General features: G+C 54.1%; 1 protein-coding gene across 3 annotated transcripts in view; it reads right to left on the bottom strand.

The window, feature by feature from the left end:
* GRAMD1B (GRAM domain containing 1B) overlaps positions 1–17755 on the bottom strand; it is a 181409-nt gene that overhangs the window by 12667 nt on the left and 150987 nt on the right. For 2 of the 3 annotated variants that reach the window (XM_028162448.2, XM_057552847.1), the window contains 12 exons: positions 16652–16736; positions 16062–16165; positions 15222–15317; positions 13757–13837; positions 9950–10065; positions 7973–8129; positions 6715–6904; positions 4917–5060; positions 3839–3957; positions 3427–3569; positions 1361–1464; positions 501–704 (listed from right to left, as the gene is read on the bottom strand). In XM_028162448.2, coding sequence (XP_028018249.2) covers positions 501–704; positions 1361–1464; positions 3427–3569; positions 3839–3957; positions 4917–5060; positions 6715–6904; positions 7973–8129; positions 9950–10065; positions 13757–13837; positions 15222–15317; positions 16062–16165; positions 16652–16736 — 1543 coding nt within the window. The remainder of the gene's footprint in view (positions 1–500; positions 705–1360; positions 1465–3426; positions 3570–3838; positions 3958–4916; positions 5061–6714; positions 6905–7972; positions 8130–9949; positions 10066–13756; positions 13838–15221; positions 15318–16061; positions 16166–16651; positions 16737–17755) is intronic. The other variant, XM_057552848.1, reaches the window with a different exon arrangement.

The following is a 17755-nucleotide window of genomic DNA, read 5'->3' as shown; positions in this document are numbered from 1 at the left end:
CACAGCCTGAAAATCCCTTGCTGCACGTTTCCGCGACCGAGCAAAGACGGGAGGTTGTGAATGGCCGGATGGGAGGAGGGAGCCCCACTGCCTGGCAGGGGCCGAGGAGGGGGCGGCCTTGCACTCCCTGACCTTTGTGTCATGAGGTAACCCTGGGGCCTGAGCTTCGGCTTCTCCCTGGGGCGTGTCCCAAGCGCTCGGAAGCTGCAGGCTCGAGCCTAGGCAAGCGGGGAGCCTCGGAGCTCAGGGAACATGGAGGCAGAAACCCAAAGGCAACTTCTGTTCAGCAGAGCACACGGGGGGGTTGAGCAGGGGCCGAGGGGCTTAAGGGCAAAGGGAAATGGCGGAGTATCCGGAGCCTCAGATTTAATGAGTCGTGAGCCAATTATACGCAGTCCACCCCACGCTGCAAACTGCGCACGCCTGCGTGCCTGGCGTAGGCACGCAGCTCCCGCCCACAGCCCTGAGCCACGCCTCCCCGGCCCCCGCCCGGCGCACACCTGCCACGTGCTTGATCCTGTGGCCCACATCTTCATCGGTGGGCGTGGTCACGGGGCTCATCGCCTCCTCCAGGTGGGGCACCCGCAGGTGGGCATGGGGACGCTTCCTCCTCCGCACCGACGGGGGCTTACTGGCCTTCTCCTTGGGCGACTGTCTGTGCAGCTCAGCCAGGTAGGTGCTCTCCGTTTTGGTCAGCTCGCTCTCTGTCAGGGTCAAAAGGCCACACCAGAGAACATCTGCCCCTCCCGCCCACCCAGCACGCTGGCCTCCAGAAGCAGCTGTCTACTCCTAGCCGAACCTTCTCTAAGGGGACCATTTTGCCCTACTGTACTCTGGGATGTTGCCTGGGAGGGTGGGGGTCCCTCAGGGATGCCCATGAGCCCCAGGAAATACTCCTGGGACCCAGCCCAGCCCAAGGCCCTCTCTGGGTCGTTCAACAGTGTGTAGAGACAAAGGCTCCCAACATGCACCCTCACGTATGCAATCTGGGGCACGCCACGTTTCCCAGTGGACGCCTTCACGGGCTACTTCCTTCTCATAACAGAATCACCACCAGTGTGCCTGGATCTCAGGCTCATTTTGGGGGGGGGGGTCATGGATCCCTTCATGACGACGATCTCATAAAGGTTACAGTCAGAATCTCTTGAACGTGCGTATGTTCACATACGTGCTGAACTTTGTACCCATTTCTGGGGCAGACTCAGGGACTCCATGAAGCCTGCTCACTGCCCCGTCTCTCCCCGTGCCCCATGCCTCTCACTCCCTGAACGGTGGCAGCGGGATGGTTCACCCAGCACCAGCGACGGGGTTCACCCAGCACCAGCGACGGGGTTCACCCAGCACCAGCGACGGTGCTCACCCAAGTGGCGGAAGTAGTCCTCCAGCCCACTCCAGAAGTTCTTCTCGATGAACGTTTTCACCAGCCCCCAGGGCTGTTTTCGATAGCGCAGCTCTGTGGAGACCCTGAGAAACAAGCCACAGACAAGATCAGCCATTTGCTGGGTGGACCCTCCTCTGCTGGGAAAAGGAAACTTCAGGTTTAAGGCCGCAGTAGTTTCATATCCGTGCTGCCCTTTACAAGTGAAAAGAGCCCCTTCACATCCACATCACGTGACCTCCTTGGCCACCCCTTGGGGTAGGTGAAGCTAGTGGATTTACCCTCACTTCACAGAAGAGAAAACTGAGTCTTAGAATTTGTAAGCAGACCAAAGACTAGCAAGAAGGGCTCTGACTCCAAGCCCAAAGCTTGCTCACGAGGCCACTCGGCCTCCTCCCAGGAGGGCTCCGGATGGCGGGCAGCCTGCCGGCCCCAGGGCCCTTCTCTCCTTCTCCAGAGACTTTTAGCCCAGGGCAGGCTCTCGGGCTTCATGGCGTCCACCTTTAAGAGCTTCGTCAGCTCCTGGCCTGGCCCCTGCCCCCCCACCCTCCCCAGGACCTGGCCAGCTCCGGCTCTGTCCCCAGCACTCTCTCCCCGTCGTGGGCGCCTCCGCTGCCCGTCCCTGCAGCGTCACCTCCCTCCGCTCCTGCACAGTCACGCTGCTCTGCCTCTCCTGAAGCTGCGCTTCCATCGGTTACTAGATGCCCCCAGTTTACGCTCCCCACGCTCAAGGCTCCCTGCTCTGCCCTCAGGAGGAAGAAGGGACCTCACTCCCAGCCCCGGCCCGACGTGTGTGTGTCCACGGCCACCTCACCCCCACCCAGCAACTCTTCCCTGGATTGAGGGTGGGCACCTCTCTGTGAAGGTCTGTCTGGGGTCAACCAACTACCTCTGCGTGAGCTGGACGGAAGGGACATCCAACTGGAAGACCCTCCAAGGAAGCTGGAAGCGAGGAACACAGATGCTGCAGGGGAGGGACAGCGGGGCAGCGGGGAGAAGAGAGAAGGGAGGGGGTGGGGGCGGGAGGAGAAAAGGAAGGAAGGGAGAGAGGGAAGGAGGGACGAGGAGGGGGGGAGGGAGGGACGAGGAGTTGCTCAGAGAGAAGCACCGAAACCAAAAAAAATGTTTCAAAGGTGAGAAAGCTTCAGGCCCTTTTCAAGGTGTGGGTATTCAGATCTTCCTGATTCCCCAGAGACCTCTCGCAGCCTTTCACCAAACTCCTATTTTATTTGAACAATGTGAGTGAACTTCTGCTCCATATAACCAGAAGAACTGGGTCTAAGGTACAGGTACACGATCGGTTGTTTTCAAATGGGTGTGTGTCTTGGCTTTTTGGTCAGACTACAAGCTTCGTGGAATGTTAGGGTCTAAATTTCTTCCTTCCTTGAAGGCAAGTCACAGTGCCCAGGTCAGGACTCGAGCCACAAACAGCGTCTAACTAATCACTGAGTCAACCTTTTCTGACTCTGCTGTGTGCAGGCCCCGTGCTGGGTGCTGGGAATGCAGCGGTGTGTGGGCTGGGACTCCTGCTGGCCAGGGTGGCCGGGGCTGCCACCATCAGGGAGACGCACGCGTGGGAACTCGCAATACGCCCAGCACCCAGCACCCAGCACCCAGCAGCGTGGGAGGGGCAGAGGTTTGCATTTCTGAGACCTGGGTTTCAACACTTTTGACTCTTGGAAAAGTTACTTAACTTGTATGACTCTCAGCTTTCTTATCTGAAAAGTGAGGATAAACCCACCTCCTTGGGTTAGTCTAAAGAATCCAGTTCTTGGAGGTGAAGTACCTACACGGTATTTTATAAACTGCAGACAATCCCTAAAAAGCAGTGCTTGTGAAAGGTTTACTACGGAGACGCACAGAGGGGTGAAGGGAACACGTGGTGGAGAGAAGCAAGAACGGTCAGGACGGGGCGGGGGGGGGGGTCTCGGAGGCTCCAGCGAGAAGACAGAAGAAAGGCCGAGGCAGCGGCCAGCACACCCAGCGCCCCCTCCTCCCCAGGTGCACAAGGAACTTGCTCCGCACCCGCTCGGCCGCAGAGACAGCACCTGAGTCGACTCTTGTTCCGGGCCACGCGGGTGAGAGTGTAGCGGTTGATGGTGTAGAAGTAGTCGTGATACGGCACGTCGTGCGTGAGGACCTCGGCGTCGACCACGTAGCACTCGCTCTCCTGGCTCGCCTTGTACATGGTCTGTGGGGAGGAGAGGGTCGTGGGACGAGGCTGACGAGAAGCAAGACGGGAAAAGCACCTCCTTCCCAATCTCCCCAGCCCACCCCCAACTTCTGAACGGGGACCCGGAACCATGGGAAGTGGCAGCATCTAAGCATGTCAAATGCCGCCGTGTCAGGGCTAAACAACACTGTCACCCAGACACTCCTTCCTGACGTCTCTCCTGAATCCTCCATGACAGAACAGAGGCTTTTCCAGCCTGCCCTTACTGGCCTCTGCCCAGGGCTCACCTGTGTCTCCCTGACAGTGGCAGTTTTAGGAGCCAGAGGGTTGGTAAGGGTGATGGTGTAAAGAATCACTCGGCTCTGGTTTCCATTGTCTTCCTTCTTCCACGGGTGGAAGATGATATCTGAGGGGAGAGAGGAGCCGTGGGATGAGGGAGGGAGGCGCGCCATCCCCACATCTGAACGTCCCCTCCAGCGACCTTCTCTTGACTGTACTGACTGCCGACTGGCCCCCAACAGGAAGCCAACGGGAGCCTGAGGGCCGGGGGAGGAGGGTGAGAGGAGGGGGCGTCAAAGCAGAAAGAAGCTCATTGTAGCACGGCCGAAATCCTACACAGGGCTCCAGAATGCTGATTGTTCTGGGGCCACCTACGGGGCAGCTGGCAACACTGGGGTTACTGTGATGAGGGCCTGGGATCCTTGGGACGAACTCCTGTGCTCCGAGGCACAACCTCCCCGTGCCCCCGGCTTGCCCCTCCTCCTGGCAGAGGGCTTCACCGATGCCCAAGGGCTCTTCCACAGACTCGGACCCCGAGCAGCCCTGCCGGTCCCTGCGGTGCGGCCGAGCAGGGGCAAGGAGCACACAGGTGCAAAGCATCAACTCTGAGAGCTTGAGGTTTGAATCCCAGCTGGGCCCCTTCCTATTAGCTGCATGACCTCGGGCGTCTAATAATGGTCTGAGTTTCAGCGTCCTCACTGGTACCGTCGGGATCACGATCCTGGCACACAGGGCAGACGGGAGGACTGAACGAGACAGTGTAATGCGCCTGGTGGACAGCACGTGCCGACAGGACGTGGTAGCTGCTACTCTCTACTAGACGGTGAGCCCTCGTGGATCCTGTTCGCCGCCGAGCCTTTGGGGCCCGGCACCGAGGGTCTGGGCACCGAGGGTGAGCATACAGCCGCAGTGGCGCGGGGAAGAGTAGCCGGCAGGGCCCCGAGGAGCTCCGGCACCGTGTGAGGCCAGAGAGGGGGCGCCCCGGGCCATCAGGCAGCCTGGAAAAGGAGGGCACTTGGGAGGAGAGGAAAGGAGAGTGGACAGAGAGGGAAGGGGTGGGAGGCACCAGCCCCGGGAGGGACGGACCTGAGAAGCGTCGCTGCTCCATGAAGTCCCGCTGGAAGGGCGAGTTGGTGAACAGGAGGTCATACAGCTTGTCCACGCTGAAGTTGAAGACTTCGTTCACGTACTGCCGGCCACTCAGGTCCTCGTAGAAGGCCTGGACCTCCCCTGCAGAGAGGATGAGGAGGGAGACAGGGAAGGTGAGGGAGACCCCAGGGACACCCCCCCAGAGCACAGATGTCTCCGTGGCTAATGTGGGAATGGCCACGAAGCCTCAAAGGAGGCCGCGGAGTGGGGCAGTGGGGCCATGGCCTCCGCCGTTCATGGCTTTGTGTCCGTTGGCCTCCTTCCTCAGCGGGCATGCACGCTACGGACTCTAGCTTTACAAAGAGTTTGGGAATGTGCTATTTGCCTTTACACTCTCAAGCCTTCCTAATTAAAGTGATCTTAGACCAAAGTTTAAATAAATGACTACTTCCTGGGCTTGCCGGAACCCAGAGGATCCGTTATCAAGAGTCTGTAAGTTAAACCACAATTGACAGCAAATGTCATCACAACCCATGGCACTGGTGTGTCCAGGGACACTGATGAATCTGTTTTTACAAAAGCTTCTGAGGCTGGTCAGGTCTGCAGGGCCGTGATCTCTGCGCAAGGTCTGCTCTCCTTCCATAACGCAGCCTATATCCCCTTTAAAAAATTTAATTTTCTACAGGAGAGAGTTTCTGAGTACAGGTGAGTTGCTCAAACCCCAGCATTCCTCTTGAGCCCTCGGCACCCCACAGGCCCTAATTACTGCACCTGCAGGGGCTGTTATCTGATCTCAAGCAGAACACTGCCGTTTCTGGCATTCCTGTGACCCTGAGAAGGCCAGGGAGGAGTTCACGAGCATCCTGGAGGGTCCGTGCCCATGACTGTGCAGGATCAGGACCGTGGAGCACAGCTCGGGGGATACTCACTTCTCAGTTTACGTGACGGCACCCCGGTTCTTAGGCAGTGCCCACCTGCGCAGTCCTTTGCACCGACCCTGCACCCTAGGTGGCAGTGGGCAAGCCCAGTGCAGGTGAGAAAGCCCCACCGGTGACTCACAGGAGACCGTCCACAGACGGGTGAGTGAGCACTGTCTGCACAGCCTCGCCAGTCAGAACCCGCCACCAACTCAAAGGAGGTAAGCCATCAACCATACCCGTGAACGCTGAGGATCTGGCCTCTCGCCCTGGAATGTCAGAGGCAGCGTGTTCCCGAGGGAGGGCTAGACGCCAGCCCTACGCAGGAGGGCAGTAAGAAGCTACCCACTTAGGAGAACGAGACGGAAGGGCAGGCTCCTCAGTCTGTCTGACCAGGCAACAGTCTAGCTCCGAAAGCCCCACGCTGGAGCCACCAAAGCAAGTGTCTGTTAAGATGTGTTTCCAGGGCCAGCTGCCTGGCACTTTGCTTGTGGCGTATACGCGTAAACACTGGGAGGGGCGGAGCTGCAGGGCACGCTGGTGCCAACAGGGGGCACGTGGAGTGACAGACTAAATGGCAGACAACCTAACACAACACTGTAAAGCAATCATACTCCAAGAAAGACGTTTAAAAAAAAAACTGAAAAAAAAAAAAAAGAAAAAGACAAATATGAAATGACAAGGATACTACGGTGAGTACCTGTAAAAAGGGATGTTTGCTAATAACAGGTGCACCTTTTTTAAAAGAGCTGTTTTACCCACCCACCCTTCCGCCAGGAACCCAGACTGACTCCAGTCTCCATATGGGAACATCCGTTAAGCCTTCAAAATGTTTGGAGACAGGAAGTGCCGCTCTGCCCCCGCTGTCAGACGCCCACCTTCATCGTGGGTGTCGGAAGAGTCACTGAGCTCGGTGGGGATGTCCTCGTTGTCGTTGAAGTCTAGCGAAGGGGAGTTCACGGGCGCAATGATCTCAATCTTCTCCCCGATGACGCTGTCGATGGCGAGCTCCTTCTCCAGGGACCCGTCGCCCTCCAGCACCTCCTCCTCCAGGGGCAGGCCGTCAAACTGGGGCGGAGACAGAGCGGTCAGCCTGGCCTGCTCTCCAAGAGGAAGTCAGAGAGCTGGCCGCAGGAACCCGCAGGTTCAGAACGCAGCCGCTCAGGGGCTGGGCTGCGGGGGTCAGGGGTCTCCCCGGCTCTGCCGGGGAGGACAGAACACAGCACAGGGCCCTGACCTTCTCCTGACACCAAGCCCCACACGTGGGCAGAGCCAGCTCCATAGTCCAGCTCCTCTCCTGGGGCCAGGCCTCCACCGTCCTGTAACAACGTGGGCCTGCCTCCAACTAGTGCCCTGTTTTCTGAGAGGCTCAAAAGGCTTCCTAAGCAGTTTTTGATTCATTCTCCCATCAGCCCTGGGAGGGAATGGGTACAACTCTTTACATTTTAAAGTCAACCTCAGAGACAGAAAATGGAGACTAGGCATCATATGCATGATGCTTTCATTCTAAGGCCAAGTGGTCTGACCCCTAAGCCACAAGGCTCCCTTTTCTGGGAACCCTTTCTTCTACCTGCCAGCTCACACCCCGACACTTCCCTCACCACGCTTCTATCCCTTCTATAACCAAGTCCCAGAGGACAGAGTCCTTCTTACACATTTCTGTCTCTTCTGCAAAGTCTAGCACAGCAGGAAAATAAACCAGAGTGTCGACACTAGGAGCTCCATCACGATTTACAGAATGAGTGAACAGATAGCAGTTCTGCAGTCCTCTATTCATGTACAACTTTGACTTTACATCGAGGCAGTGAAAAAAAAGACCTGGAATAGTTCTCCACCAGTGGGCGGATCACAGCAGCCCACCAAGAGCAAAGCTCACACAGTGGACTTGAAATGGCTCTCATCTGCTCCGAAGCCAAACAAAATCTGGTACCCGAAGCACCAAGAACCCAGCTCTGGATTCTACACTCATCTGAATGGAGAGAGTGCCTCTGCTCCAGGATGCCTCCCTGCATAAACTGACCACAGTGTAACCAACCTCCCCTCTACCTGCTCCCCAGGTTGGGGTCCCGTGGAGTCAACAAGGCTGGGAAACACTGCCGCCGGATTGGGTGGAAGCAAAGGGCTCCCTGCCCGTACCGAGACGGGCGCTTCACTGCTCCCCGTGGACGTCAGTGTGCTGTTGGTGATGGACTTCTTGGGGAGCTGTGGACTGGCATCTGGCTTGGTCTCTATGCTGCTTTTGGAAGAGCTGTCATTCACTTCATTCTCCTCTACAGGGATCTCCTCACAGTAGCTGAAAAGGGACAACGTGAACCCACGTCAGCCTCAGTGGCCAAGACGGCCGACCCACAAGAAACTCACACCCATCGATCCATCCCAAACTATGGGCTTTCCTGCTTCTTTGCTTTGTGCATGACCTTCCTCAAACCTCTCGCTGCCCCCGAACTGCTCTCCTAAAACCTCCTTCCCACCTGACACCCCCTCCCCGTGGTAAAATTCTGTCCCCAAACTCACCTTTTCTAGGCACCCTCCTTAGACTTATCCCTACCTAAATACGAAAACTGTTTGTCTTAAACTTTCTTTTTCCATTGGCTTCCCATCCCACCGCAACCTGACCATGTGAATCAAACATCCGGGCTCCGAGCATACATCTGATTTCCCACAGTGACCAGGACAGGACTCTGGACGTGAGTGCCCTTCGGGGGCACTGCCCAGATTCTGGATCATGACTAGCAAGCTTCTCTGCATTGCACACCTGAGGGAAAACCCTCCTCGAGATACAGGCAGGTGCCCTTCTGCGGACACTTCAGGGATGCCATCGGAGCCTCCCCCAAGGGAGAAATCATCATCACCGTCGCCATCAGCATCTAACTTATACTTTACATGTTACCTCATCTGGATGCATAACAACTCTGAGTAAATCATTCCATGCGTTTTAGAGATAATCAAGTAGATATTCACAGAGGCTAAGTGATACTACTATTAAGTGTCAGAAGTGGTACCTGAGCCCTGGGCTACGCACCACACGTTTGACGTTCTTTCCTTGCTGTCTATTCCTCTTGCCTCTCACATGACCACCAAGCCTCTACCTTCCAACCTCAAGCATATTGTATCACTCTGCAGTCCCATCTGTCTTAGCCTGTCAACAGCACGTGGTACAGCGATAGCCCGTTCTCCTCACAACATCCTTCCCTTGGCTTCCAGGATACGAAAACTCTCCTAGCGTTCCTCCTACCTCACTGAATGTTCTTTTGTGATTTCTTTTGCTGCCTCTTTCTCTTGTTGAGTGTTCCCAGGCCCAGTCCCTGAGCTTCTTCTCATGTTCATTCAGTTACCTGGTGGTCTCAGCCACTAGTAACCCCCAAGGTTATGTCCCTAGCCCAGACCTCCCGGTGAACTCCACACTCATACACACAGATGCTTATGTGACATCTCCACGTGGCTAACAGTCATCTCAAACTCAACCTGCCTAAAATCAAGCTCCTGATCTTCCCCCACATCTGCTCTGCTTATAGTATTGTCCATCTCAGTTCAGAACAACTCTATCCTTCCTGCTGGTAAACCTTTAAAGCCACCTTTGGATCCTTTCTGACCCATCAGCAAATCCTTCAAAATATGTCTGGTTCTATCTTCCAAATATATTCAGAAACTAACCACTTACTGCTGTTTCTACTGCTACCTTCCTGGTCCAAACCACCATCACCTCTCATCTAAATGACCTAAATTATTCAGCAGCCTCTTAGCCAGTCTGCCCTGGCTCCCCTTCACTCTATCTTCAACCCAGGAGCCAGAGTGATGTTAACGTGTTATGTCCGATCTCATCAATTATCTATTCAAAGCCTTCCCTGGCTTCTCATCCCCCTCTGAGGAAAAGCCAAGCATCACGCTGACCCAGCGGCCCTCAGAGTCCAGCCCGACCTCCCCGCTTCCCACCTGCCCTTTGCCACCTGCCCTTTGCTCGCTGGCCCAGCTGCCGCTTCCCCTCCCTCCGCCTGGGAGGGCCTTCCCGGGGCCTCCCTCACTCCCCCAGGGCCTCACTTAAGATGCCACTCCCCAGCCGCCCTCACCCCTCTGCAAAGGCTTCCCGGGCAGCCTGCCCTCTGCCTCGCTCACCCCATCGTGTTGAAGTCGTCATCAGGGGGCACGTAGTCCTCGTCATCGCTGGTCAGGCCCAACTCATTCCCGTAGCACTGGTGAACGAAGTGCCAGAGCTCCTTGGGGCACAGGGGCTGCAGGGGACAGCAGACAGGCTCTGACCCTCCCTTCCTCAGGACCCCACTCTCCACAGAGGCACTGAATTGAGCTGGACTCTCTCAAGGGTAGGAGAAGCCAAACTCCACCCACCTGGGCTGGACTAAGTAGAGGGCAGCGCCTCCACGACAACCCCACCCCCTGCTCTTCCCTCCTCTCCGGATCTCAGCAAGACGGCCATCTTCCCCCGAAGAATATGGTTTTTAGTAAAGCCAGGAGCTTGGCCTGTTCCCTCAACTCAGGTTTGCACAGTGGGACCAACAGGCCCTTGAGGATGGCAACCGCCCGCCTCTTGCTCCTGTGGGTGAGGCCCGGCATTAAGCAGCACAAACCAAAACTCCTCTGGGGCCAAAGTGATCACAGAGCTTCTGACTTGGACTCAGAATGAGCACCAGAGGCCCCTGGGCCAGTCTCGCCCACGCTGCAGAAACCTCCTTATACTAACAGTGGCCACGCAGGTCCTGACGGACCTGAGCCAAGATGGATCAGGTCCAAGAATGAGGTGTGACCTCAAAGGTGGCCCATTCCACAGTTGGGCAGTTCCTGTGCTTGGAAAGAAGTCTACATTCTCACAGTTTCAGGGGCCTCAAAGGTCACTGCATCCAGCCCTCTCTTCACTACTTGAATACTTCCTTCTTTATTCTTAATTACAATCAGTCTGCCTACGGTTCTATGTATTAGTTCCATAAACAGTTTTTCTCATTTCACTGGGTGTCTACATGTCCTCCTCAAAAGCACTGTCCTAAGAAAAGTTAGCTCTCGTTGAGGTTCAGAGTTTTGGAAAAGAGGCAACAGAATGTCAAAGAATGAAGGTCAAAGGTGGAGACCATGGATGAGTCCTGGGTTGGGAGGAGGGAGAGAAGGTGGGAGGGATAAGTATGTGAAAAAGAGAAGCATTAAGAAAAACAGAAGCAGGGACTTCCCGGTGGTGCAGTGGTGAAGAATCCGCCTGCCAAGGGGACACGGGTTCGAGCCCTGGTCCGGGAAGATCCCACATGCCACGAAGCAACTAAGCCCGTGCACCACAACTACTGAGCCTGCGCTCTAGAGCCCGCGAGCCACCACTACTGAGCCCGCGTGCCACAACTACTGAAGTCCGCCTGCCTAGAGCCCGTGCTCTGCAACAAGGGAAGCCACCGCAATGAGAAGCCCGTGCACCACAACTAATAGTAGCCCCCGCTCGCCGCAACTAGAGAAAGCCCGCGCGCAGCAACGAAGACCCAATGCAGCCAAAAATAAATAAATAAATAAATTTATATGAAAAAAGAAAAAAGAAAATCAAACTTAAAGAATGTTTCCACCAACGGATTTGATAAGGAGTTTGAGCTTTCTCTGACCCCATCCTTTTGAGGTATGGCTTAAGAAGCACGCAGCTGGCAGGATGCCATAAGCTAGGTCGCCGGGTTCCCGGCTAAGGAGAACTGCCCAGAATGGCATAGTTCGGGCTCTCTGTGGCCCGGAAGGGTCTGGGGTGGCAGCTCTCTGTGCTGGCCGCCCCCCCACCACCACCCAGTGCCAGAGGGAGGCACCTGCTTCTGTACCTGGACCTCCTCCCTCCTCCCAGCGGCCTTTACATACACCATCCACCCTGCCTGGGACACATCTGCGTCCCTGCCAATCCACGCCCTCCCCTTCTCCACAATTCACCTGCTCCACGCAGCCTTCCCTGACCAGCCCCACCAGGCTCAGCTTGTCTGACCACAGCTAGGACAAGCACAAAAAGCAGACCCTGCTCGTCAGGCAGAATTCTGATGTGATTTTGTGAGAGTTTTTGCGAACCATATGGATGACCCTCTGTCTTAGTTAGAAATGACAGTGGTTGTGAGCTGAAAATTCAGACCTGCCAATGGAGACTCAAACACATTCTCATTTTACCATTATCCATGGCTAATAAAGGTAGACGATCAACTCAAAATAAGTTACCAGGATTTATACGAAGGCTACAGACTTTCAGGTTAGAAGAAACTCTAAATAACAAATCTATTCAATTTTCTTTAGACAGTACTAAGTTTGGGCTAGAGTCAAGGTAGATACACACATAAATTTAAACACATACAAGTCATATATATAGTTGTAATTACAATATTATATAATTATATTACATAATTGTTCCCCCAGGTCTCTTTCCCTGGCTGGGAGGCTGTTTCTCGACACCCCCGGCATCTGCGTGCACAGGATGCACAGCCGTGTCTCCATCTGCATCTCCCACAGCGTCCCCTTCATCCAGGTGATCAACCGGTGGCTGTGTTAACTCTATCTTCCTAGTTTCTGTATTTCTTTAAAACTTATTCCATTGACGTATAGCTGGCTCACAATGTTGTGTTAATTTCTGCTGTACAGCAAAGTGATTCAGTTATACATATACATATGTATATAGATTCAGTTATATACATATATATGCTTTCTTTTTCATATTCTTTTCCGCATGGTTTAGCACAGGATATTGAATATAGTTCCCTGTGCTCTACAGTAGGACCTTGTTGTTTATCCATTCTATATACAAGACTTTGCATCTGCTAATCCCAAACTCCCAGTCCTATTTTCTGTATTTTTGATGCTTTAGCATCTGAGGCCTTGCTGACTGGGGAAGGCCTGCCCCTTGCAGGATTAGCTAATTCCTAGAGAGAGAAGTCACCCTGCCAGGGAGACCACCTTCCCTATGTAAACCGGCCAAGCCAAAGCCCGCACACCCAACCACCTGGTTTTTCTAGCTCTTACATTCCAGGCCAATACTCTCTTGCACTAATCACCCCGGGACAGTCTCTCTGGAGACAGTCTCTCTACCCTGAAGCCCAGCGAAATATTCAAACTAGCCTGTCCAGTGAGCTGCTTGGCCAGCTCACTCTGCCTCACTCATCCTTTCCCATGAAAACCTGCAATGAAGGCTCTTGCCCCTGCTTCCCCCTCGCTCTCTCTGCCTCCTGACTGACCTCGAGCTTCCCCGTGTGGCCCTGCCTGGCATGCTGGGCCTCTGCTTCTAGGGATCTGTGAGTATAAAAACCTCTTCCGGGGCTTCCCTGGTGGCGCAGTGGTTGAGAATCTGCCTGCCAATGCAGGGGACACGGGTTCGAGCCCTGGTCTGGGAAGATCCCACATGCCGTGGAGTAACTGGGCCCGTGAGCCACAATTACTGAGCCTGCGCGTCTGGAGCCTGTGCTCCGCAACAAGAGAGGCCGCGATAGTGAGAGGCCCGCGCACCGCGATGAAGAGTGGCCCCCGCTTGCCACAACTAGAGAAAGCCCTCGCACAGAAACGAAGACCCAACACAGCCATAAATAAATAAAATTAAAAAAAAAAAAAAAACCTAGCATATATTAAAAAAAAAAAAAAAACTCTTCCTTCATGACAGTCATTTCTGTGTCTGTGCGTCTTACTGCACCTGATTAAAACAAACCCCGGTGCCTTTTAAGACAACAGGAATGCACTGCCCTGTCAACAGGGCCTTGCTCCAGGCAGCAATGAAGCTGTTCACATAAGAGGACGTGCTACTCTCAGCACGTGGGTCACCAGCAGTGGAGGATATGTTACCGCGAGCCTGGAGGACTTCCAGAACCAGGAGAGGCATGGGCTTCTTTGGAGCAGGCCAATGTCAAATGGACCCCCACCCAAGGGGAAAGAACGTTCTAAGTGGGTGCGCATCCCGAGGCTGAAGAGCTGGGCAGGACTCACCTTTTCCAGGAGAGCGTTCTGCCAGAGGCGGAACATCATCATATACGTCCTATCCCGGGCCCCAAAGGAAGTGAAAAAGTGCTGGATTGAAAGAGAACATGGCAAGAAATGTCTGTTAAGACTTACAATACAGTGAATGGAGACACGGTGCTCCTTCCTTTAGGAAAGGCTCCTGAGTCCGTCCTCAGATACTGCGGACTCTCAGTCACCCGTGATCACAGCACAGGGGCTCTGCAGTGAATGGGGTCAGCACACCGGGGACCAGGGACCTGGGACCTCTGAGTCCACACTGTCTCCATGTCCTTCAATGTTCACCCACACTTTCGTCAGTGGTTCTCTTTCTGGTTTGAAGTTTCCACCTCCATAAAAAACTTCCTTCGCCTACATACACGGACTGGGTGAGTGGTGAGCTGGGAACCAGCCCAAGGGAAGGAGAAGGCAAACCCACTAACCCACTCACCCTTTGATTCATCAATTCAGCAAATACTTGAATATTAGTGTGTGCACTCTTCTACATGTACACACACTAATACACGTGCACACACTCTTCTACATGCTTTGGGCACAATCACAAACAAAACAGAAAGCTCTCATGAAGCTTACACGTTCGTGGGGACCTTTTATAATGTGCGGGAAGAAAGCGACAGAAAACCAGATTTTACTGAACACGTTCTAAGTGCTTCACAAATGCTCCTTCATTTAAACCACACAAAAGCTTTGGAAAATAAACATAACTGCTAATACTTAATAAAGAGAAACCGGCTGGTGAGGTTAGGTGACCCCTGTCATCACAAAGCTGCTTCGTGCCAGAAACAGAATTCAAAGCAAAGACTATTGGACCCCCTAAGTCTCAGGGTTCTTGCCTCTGAAGTGCCTGAGTCCAAGGGCACTGTAGACCTGTGTTCAGTCCACCCCTAGCCCTGAAGCTATCAGTCTTCAGGCTCTGGTTAAAGGTCAAAGATCACAGTGTTCTCTCCGCTCTAAATTTTATCCACCACACTTTCCCCATGCTGACGATATGGCCAGTCTGTTTCCTATCAGACTCCTCTTCCCTCTGGACGGGCTGTCCTGATATATGATGATACAGCTTACATTTGTACAGCACTTTGCAATTTAGTGTTTTCAAGTGTGTGAGGTCATTTCAGACTGTTAAACAGGCGTTGCTGGCTCCGTTTTACATTTACAAGCTGGGGCTCAGAGAGGTTACATAACGTACCTACAGCCATGGGACTCTAATTCAGGTGTTCTGGCTCCAAGTCCAATGTTCTGCAACTCCACCTCGCCCCCTGCTCAGACCACATGCACCCTGCCCACCATGGAGGTAGCTCCCATAATCTGCATCACCTTACCACCTCTCACCCCAATCCTACTGGCCACCATATTAGTGCAGCCGAAGGGCAGAAATCCAGGAGTAGGGGCACTGGGGTTTGGGGGAATAGAAAGTCCAAGATCAGGCTCTACTTACCTTTTCCGAGTCAGTGCAAACTTGGATGGCATTGGGAATGAGGCGGGCTGTTTTTTCTTTAGTCATGGAGCAGATGTCTTTCAAACGAACGGTCAGCTGGCATCCGCACAGAAACAGAGAAGGGATAGCAAGCAAGAAGAGGCATATTAATAGAGTCGGGCCAGGAGTGTTCACACGGCACCAGTTCAGACAGAGGAAATCAGATCACAGGCTGCATACTTCTAAACCTGGACGGGACCTCCTTAGAGATCACCTGGTGTGGCCCCTTATTTCAGAGGCCACACAGCGAGCCTCGCCCAAGGTTCTCTTGATTCTTGGTCCAAGGAGCTTTGCTTTCTCATTTCTGCACAGCCTGGTAAATGTGCAGAGGTCCCATCACGATTTGCCACTTACAGAAACACAGAACACTGGCACTGGATGGGACCTTAGAGTCATCTAGTCTGTCTTTTCTCACTTTATTTTATAAGATTAGGAAACAGAGGCAAATAAAGAATAAAGGACTAGCCTAAAATCACACAGCTAATTGGCTGCAGAACCCAGGAAGTACAAGCCCGTTCTCCTGAGTCCCAAGGCCAGTGCCCGTTTTACCTACTCTTCTGCCTCCGTGGTGATTCCTGCCAAATATTTACCTGCACTTCCCCAAAATCAAATGCTCACCCGAGGAGGAGGGAGGGGAAGGCATGGTAGAGAGATCTATCCTTCAAGATTCAGGCACGTGCTTTTGTGAATTATGCAAAGGCTTGGGCAGAGTATGAAGTCAACCAAAGGACAAAAGTGAGGGCAGCTTCCTCAGCTACAGCCCAGGGGGACAGCCCCAGGGAGCAAGCCCCGGGTCTTTACCAGAGTTTCCCAGCGGAAGATGTTGCTGTAGAAGCAGATCCAGTTTTCAGAGAGGTAGAGTCGGCCCTGAAGAAGAATGTCTCTTTGGAGTGCGCAGGAGTAATCTGTGGTAGAACGGGGGACGGAGCTCAGGGGCGGGGAGCGTTCTCGGCAAAGCAGTACAGTCAGGCACGCCATCCCCCAGCAGCCCCGGGAAGCCCAGCTGCCCACCATGGACTAGGCGTGTGAAACCCTAGTCTAGCGGCCAAGGGAGTCCCCAGCATCTCCTGATCAGCACGGGAAGGATGTGAACTACGTTAGAGGCCGAGAGGCCGATACAATTCAACCAACGCCCCTCCCCCTCCACAACTTCCCCAGCCCCTCCTCCGCCAGGCCATCTGCAGGGACAAGAGTGGCAGCGATGCCTCCCAGGCCGGGCTCTCTGGAGGCCATCACGCAAGTGGGGCTCAGCCCTGAGTCCCCACCGCTGGGGCCAGCTCTCTGGGCATCCTCGCTCCCTATTCCCAGACAGATGCTCTTACTTGGGGAACCTGTACTCAGAAGCAGCCTGATTGCCCTCCTGCCCCCACATGCCAGGTCTCCCAGCTCACCAACGATGAGGCGCTCCGTGTCTGGAAGTTGCTTAAAGAGCTTTCTGAAGTCTTCATTTCTCTGCTTGTAAGTGGGGCTTAACACCTGCGTGACAATGGCCAAGGTTAGCAGGATGTTCCCAGGTTCACTGGTTGGGGAGGAAGGTACGGGAGGAGCACCTGCTTGCGTGTTTCAAGGCAAAGCTGAGGCTCTGTTGCGCCAGAGGCCCCAGGAGCTGGGCAGAGGGGGCTCGGTACGGGAAAACATGGTGGAGAGAATTTGATGCTGCAGAAGGCTTTATATCCAGCGTCCATCAGTGAGAAAATGTCAAACATACTAAGCAGGGCCCACACAACATCCCAAGTGGACAAAGGAAGGAGGGACAGCTCTGGGCTATTGCTGTTCTGCCTGTGACAGCAGGAAGCACCGCCGTGACAGTGAAAAAGGCCCAAGGGGACCAAGGGGAGACCCCCCACCCCCGGCAGGACCCAGGATATGACGGTGCCCAGTGTACCCCTCAGAAGAAGCTGTCATCATGAGTAACACAGTTGGCACTTGGCTGTGTCTGAACTTCATGATTGGAAAAAAGAAATCATGAAACATAAGACTAGTACAATGTTATGTCAATTATAGCTCAATAAAACTGGTGGGGGTGGAGCAAGGAATTACACCTTTACAAAGAGTGGACTAAAAAAACCCCATAAAACTAGTACTAAAAAAAAAAAGCACACAAGTAGAGAATTTAAAAGCATATCTGGCGGGCTTTCCTGGTGGCGCAGTGGTTAAGAATCCGCCTGCCAATGCAGGGGAAAGGGGTTTGAGCCCTGGTCCAGGAAGATCCCACATGCCGCGGAGCAACTAAGCCCATGCGCCACAACTACTGAGCCTGCCCTCTAGAGCCCGTGAGCCACAACTACTGAGCCCGCGTGCCACAACTACTGAAGCCTGCGCGCCTAGAGCCCGTGCTCCGCAACAAGAGAAGCCACCACAATGAGAAGCACGCGCACCACAACGAAGAGTAGCCCCCGCTCGCCGCAGCTAGAGAAAGCCTGCGCGCAGCAACAAAGACCCAACGCAGCCAAAAAAAAAAAAAAAAACAACACACATATCTGGCAACTTGAGGC

The sequence above is a fragment of the Balaenoptera acutorostrata genome, chromosome 9 (assembly GCF_949987535.1).
Source record: "Balaenoptera acutorostrata chromosome 9, mBalAcu1.1, whole genome shotgun sequence".
NCBI classification, from domain to species: domain Eukaryota; kingdom Metazoa; phylum Chordata; class Mammalia; order Artiodactyla; family Balaenopteridae; genus Balaenoptera; species Balaenoptera acutorostrata.
This window is presented reverse-complemented; position numbering and strand designations above follow the sequence as displayed.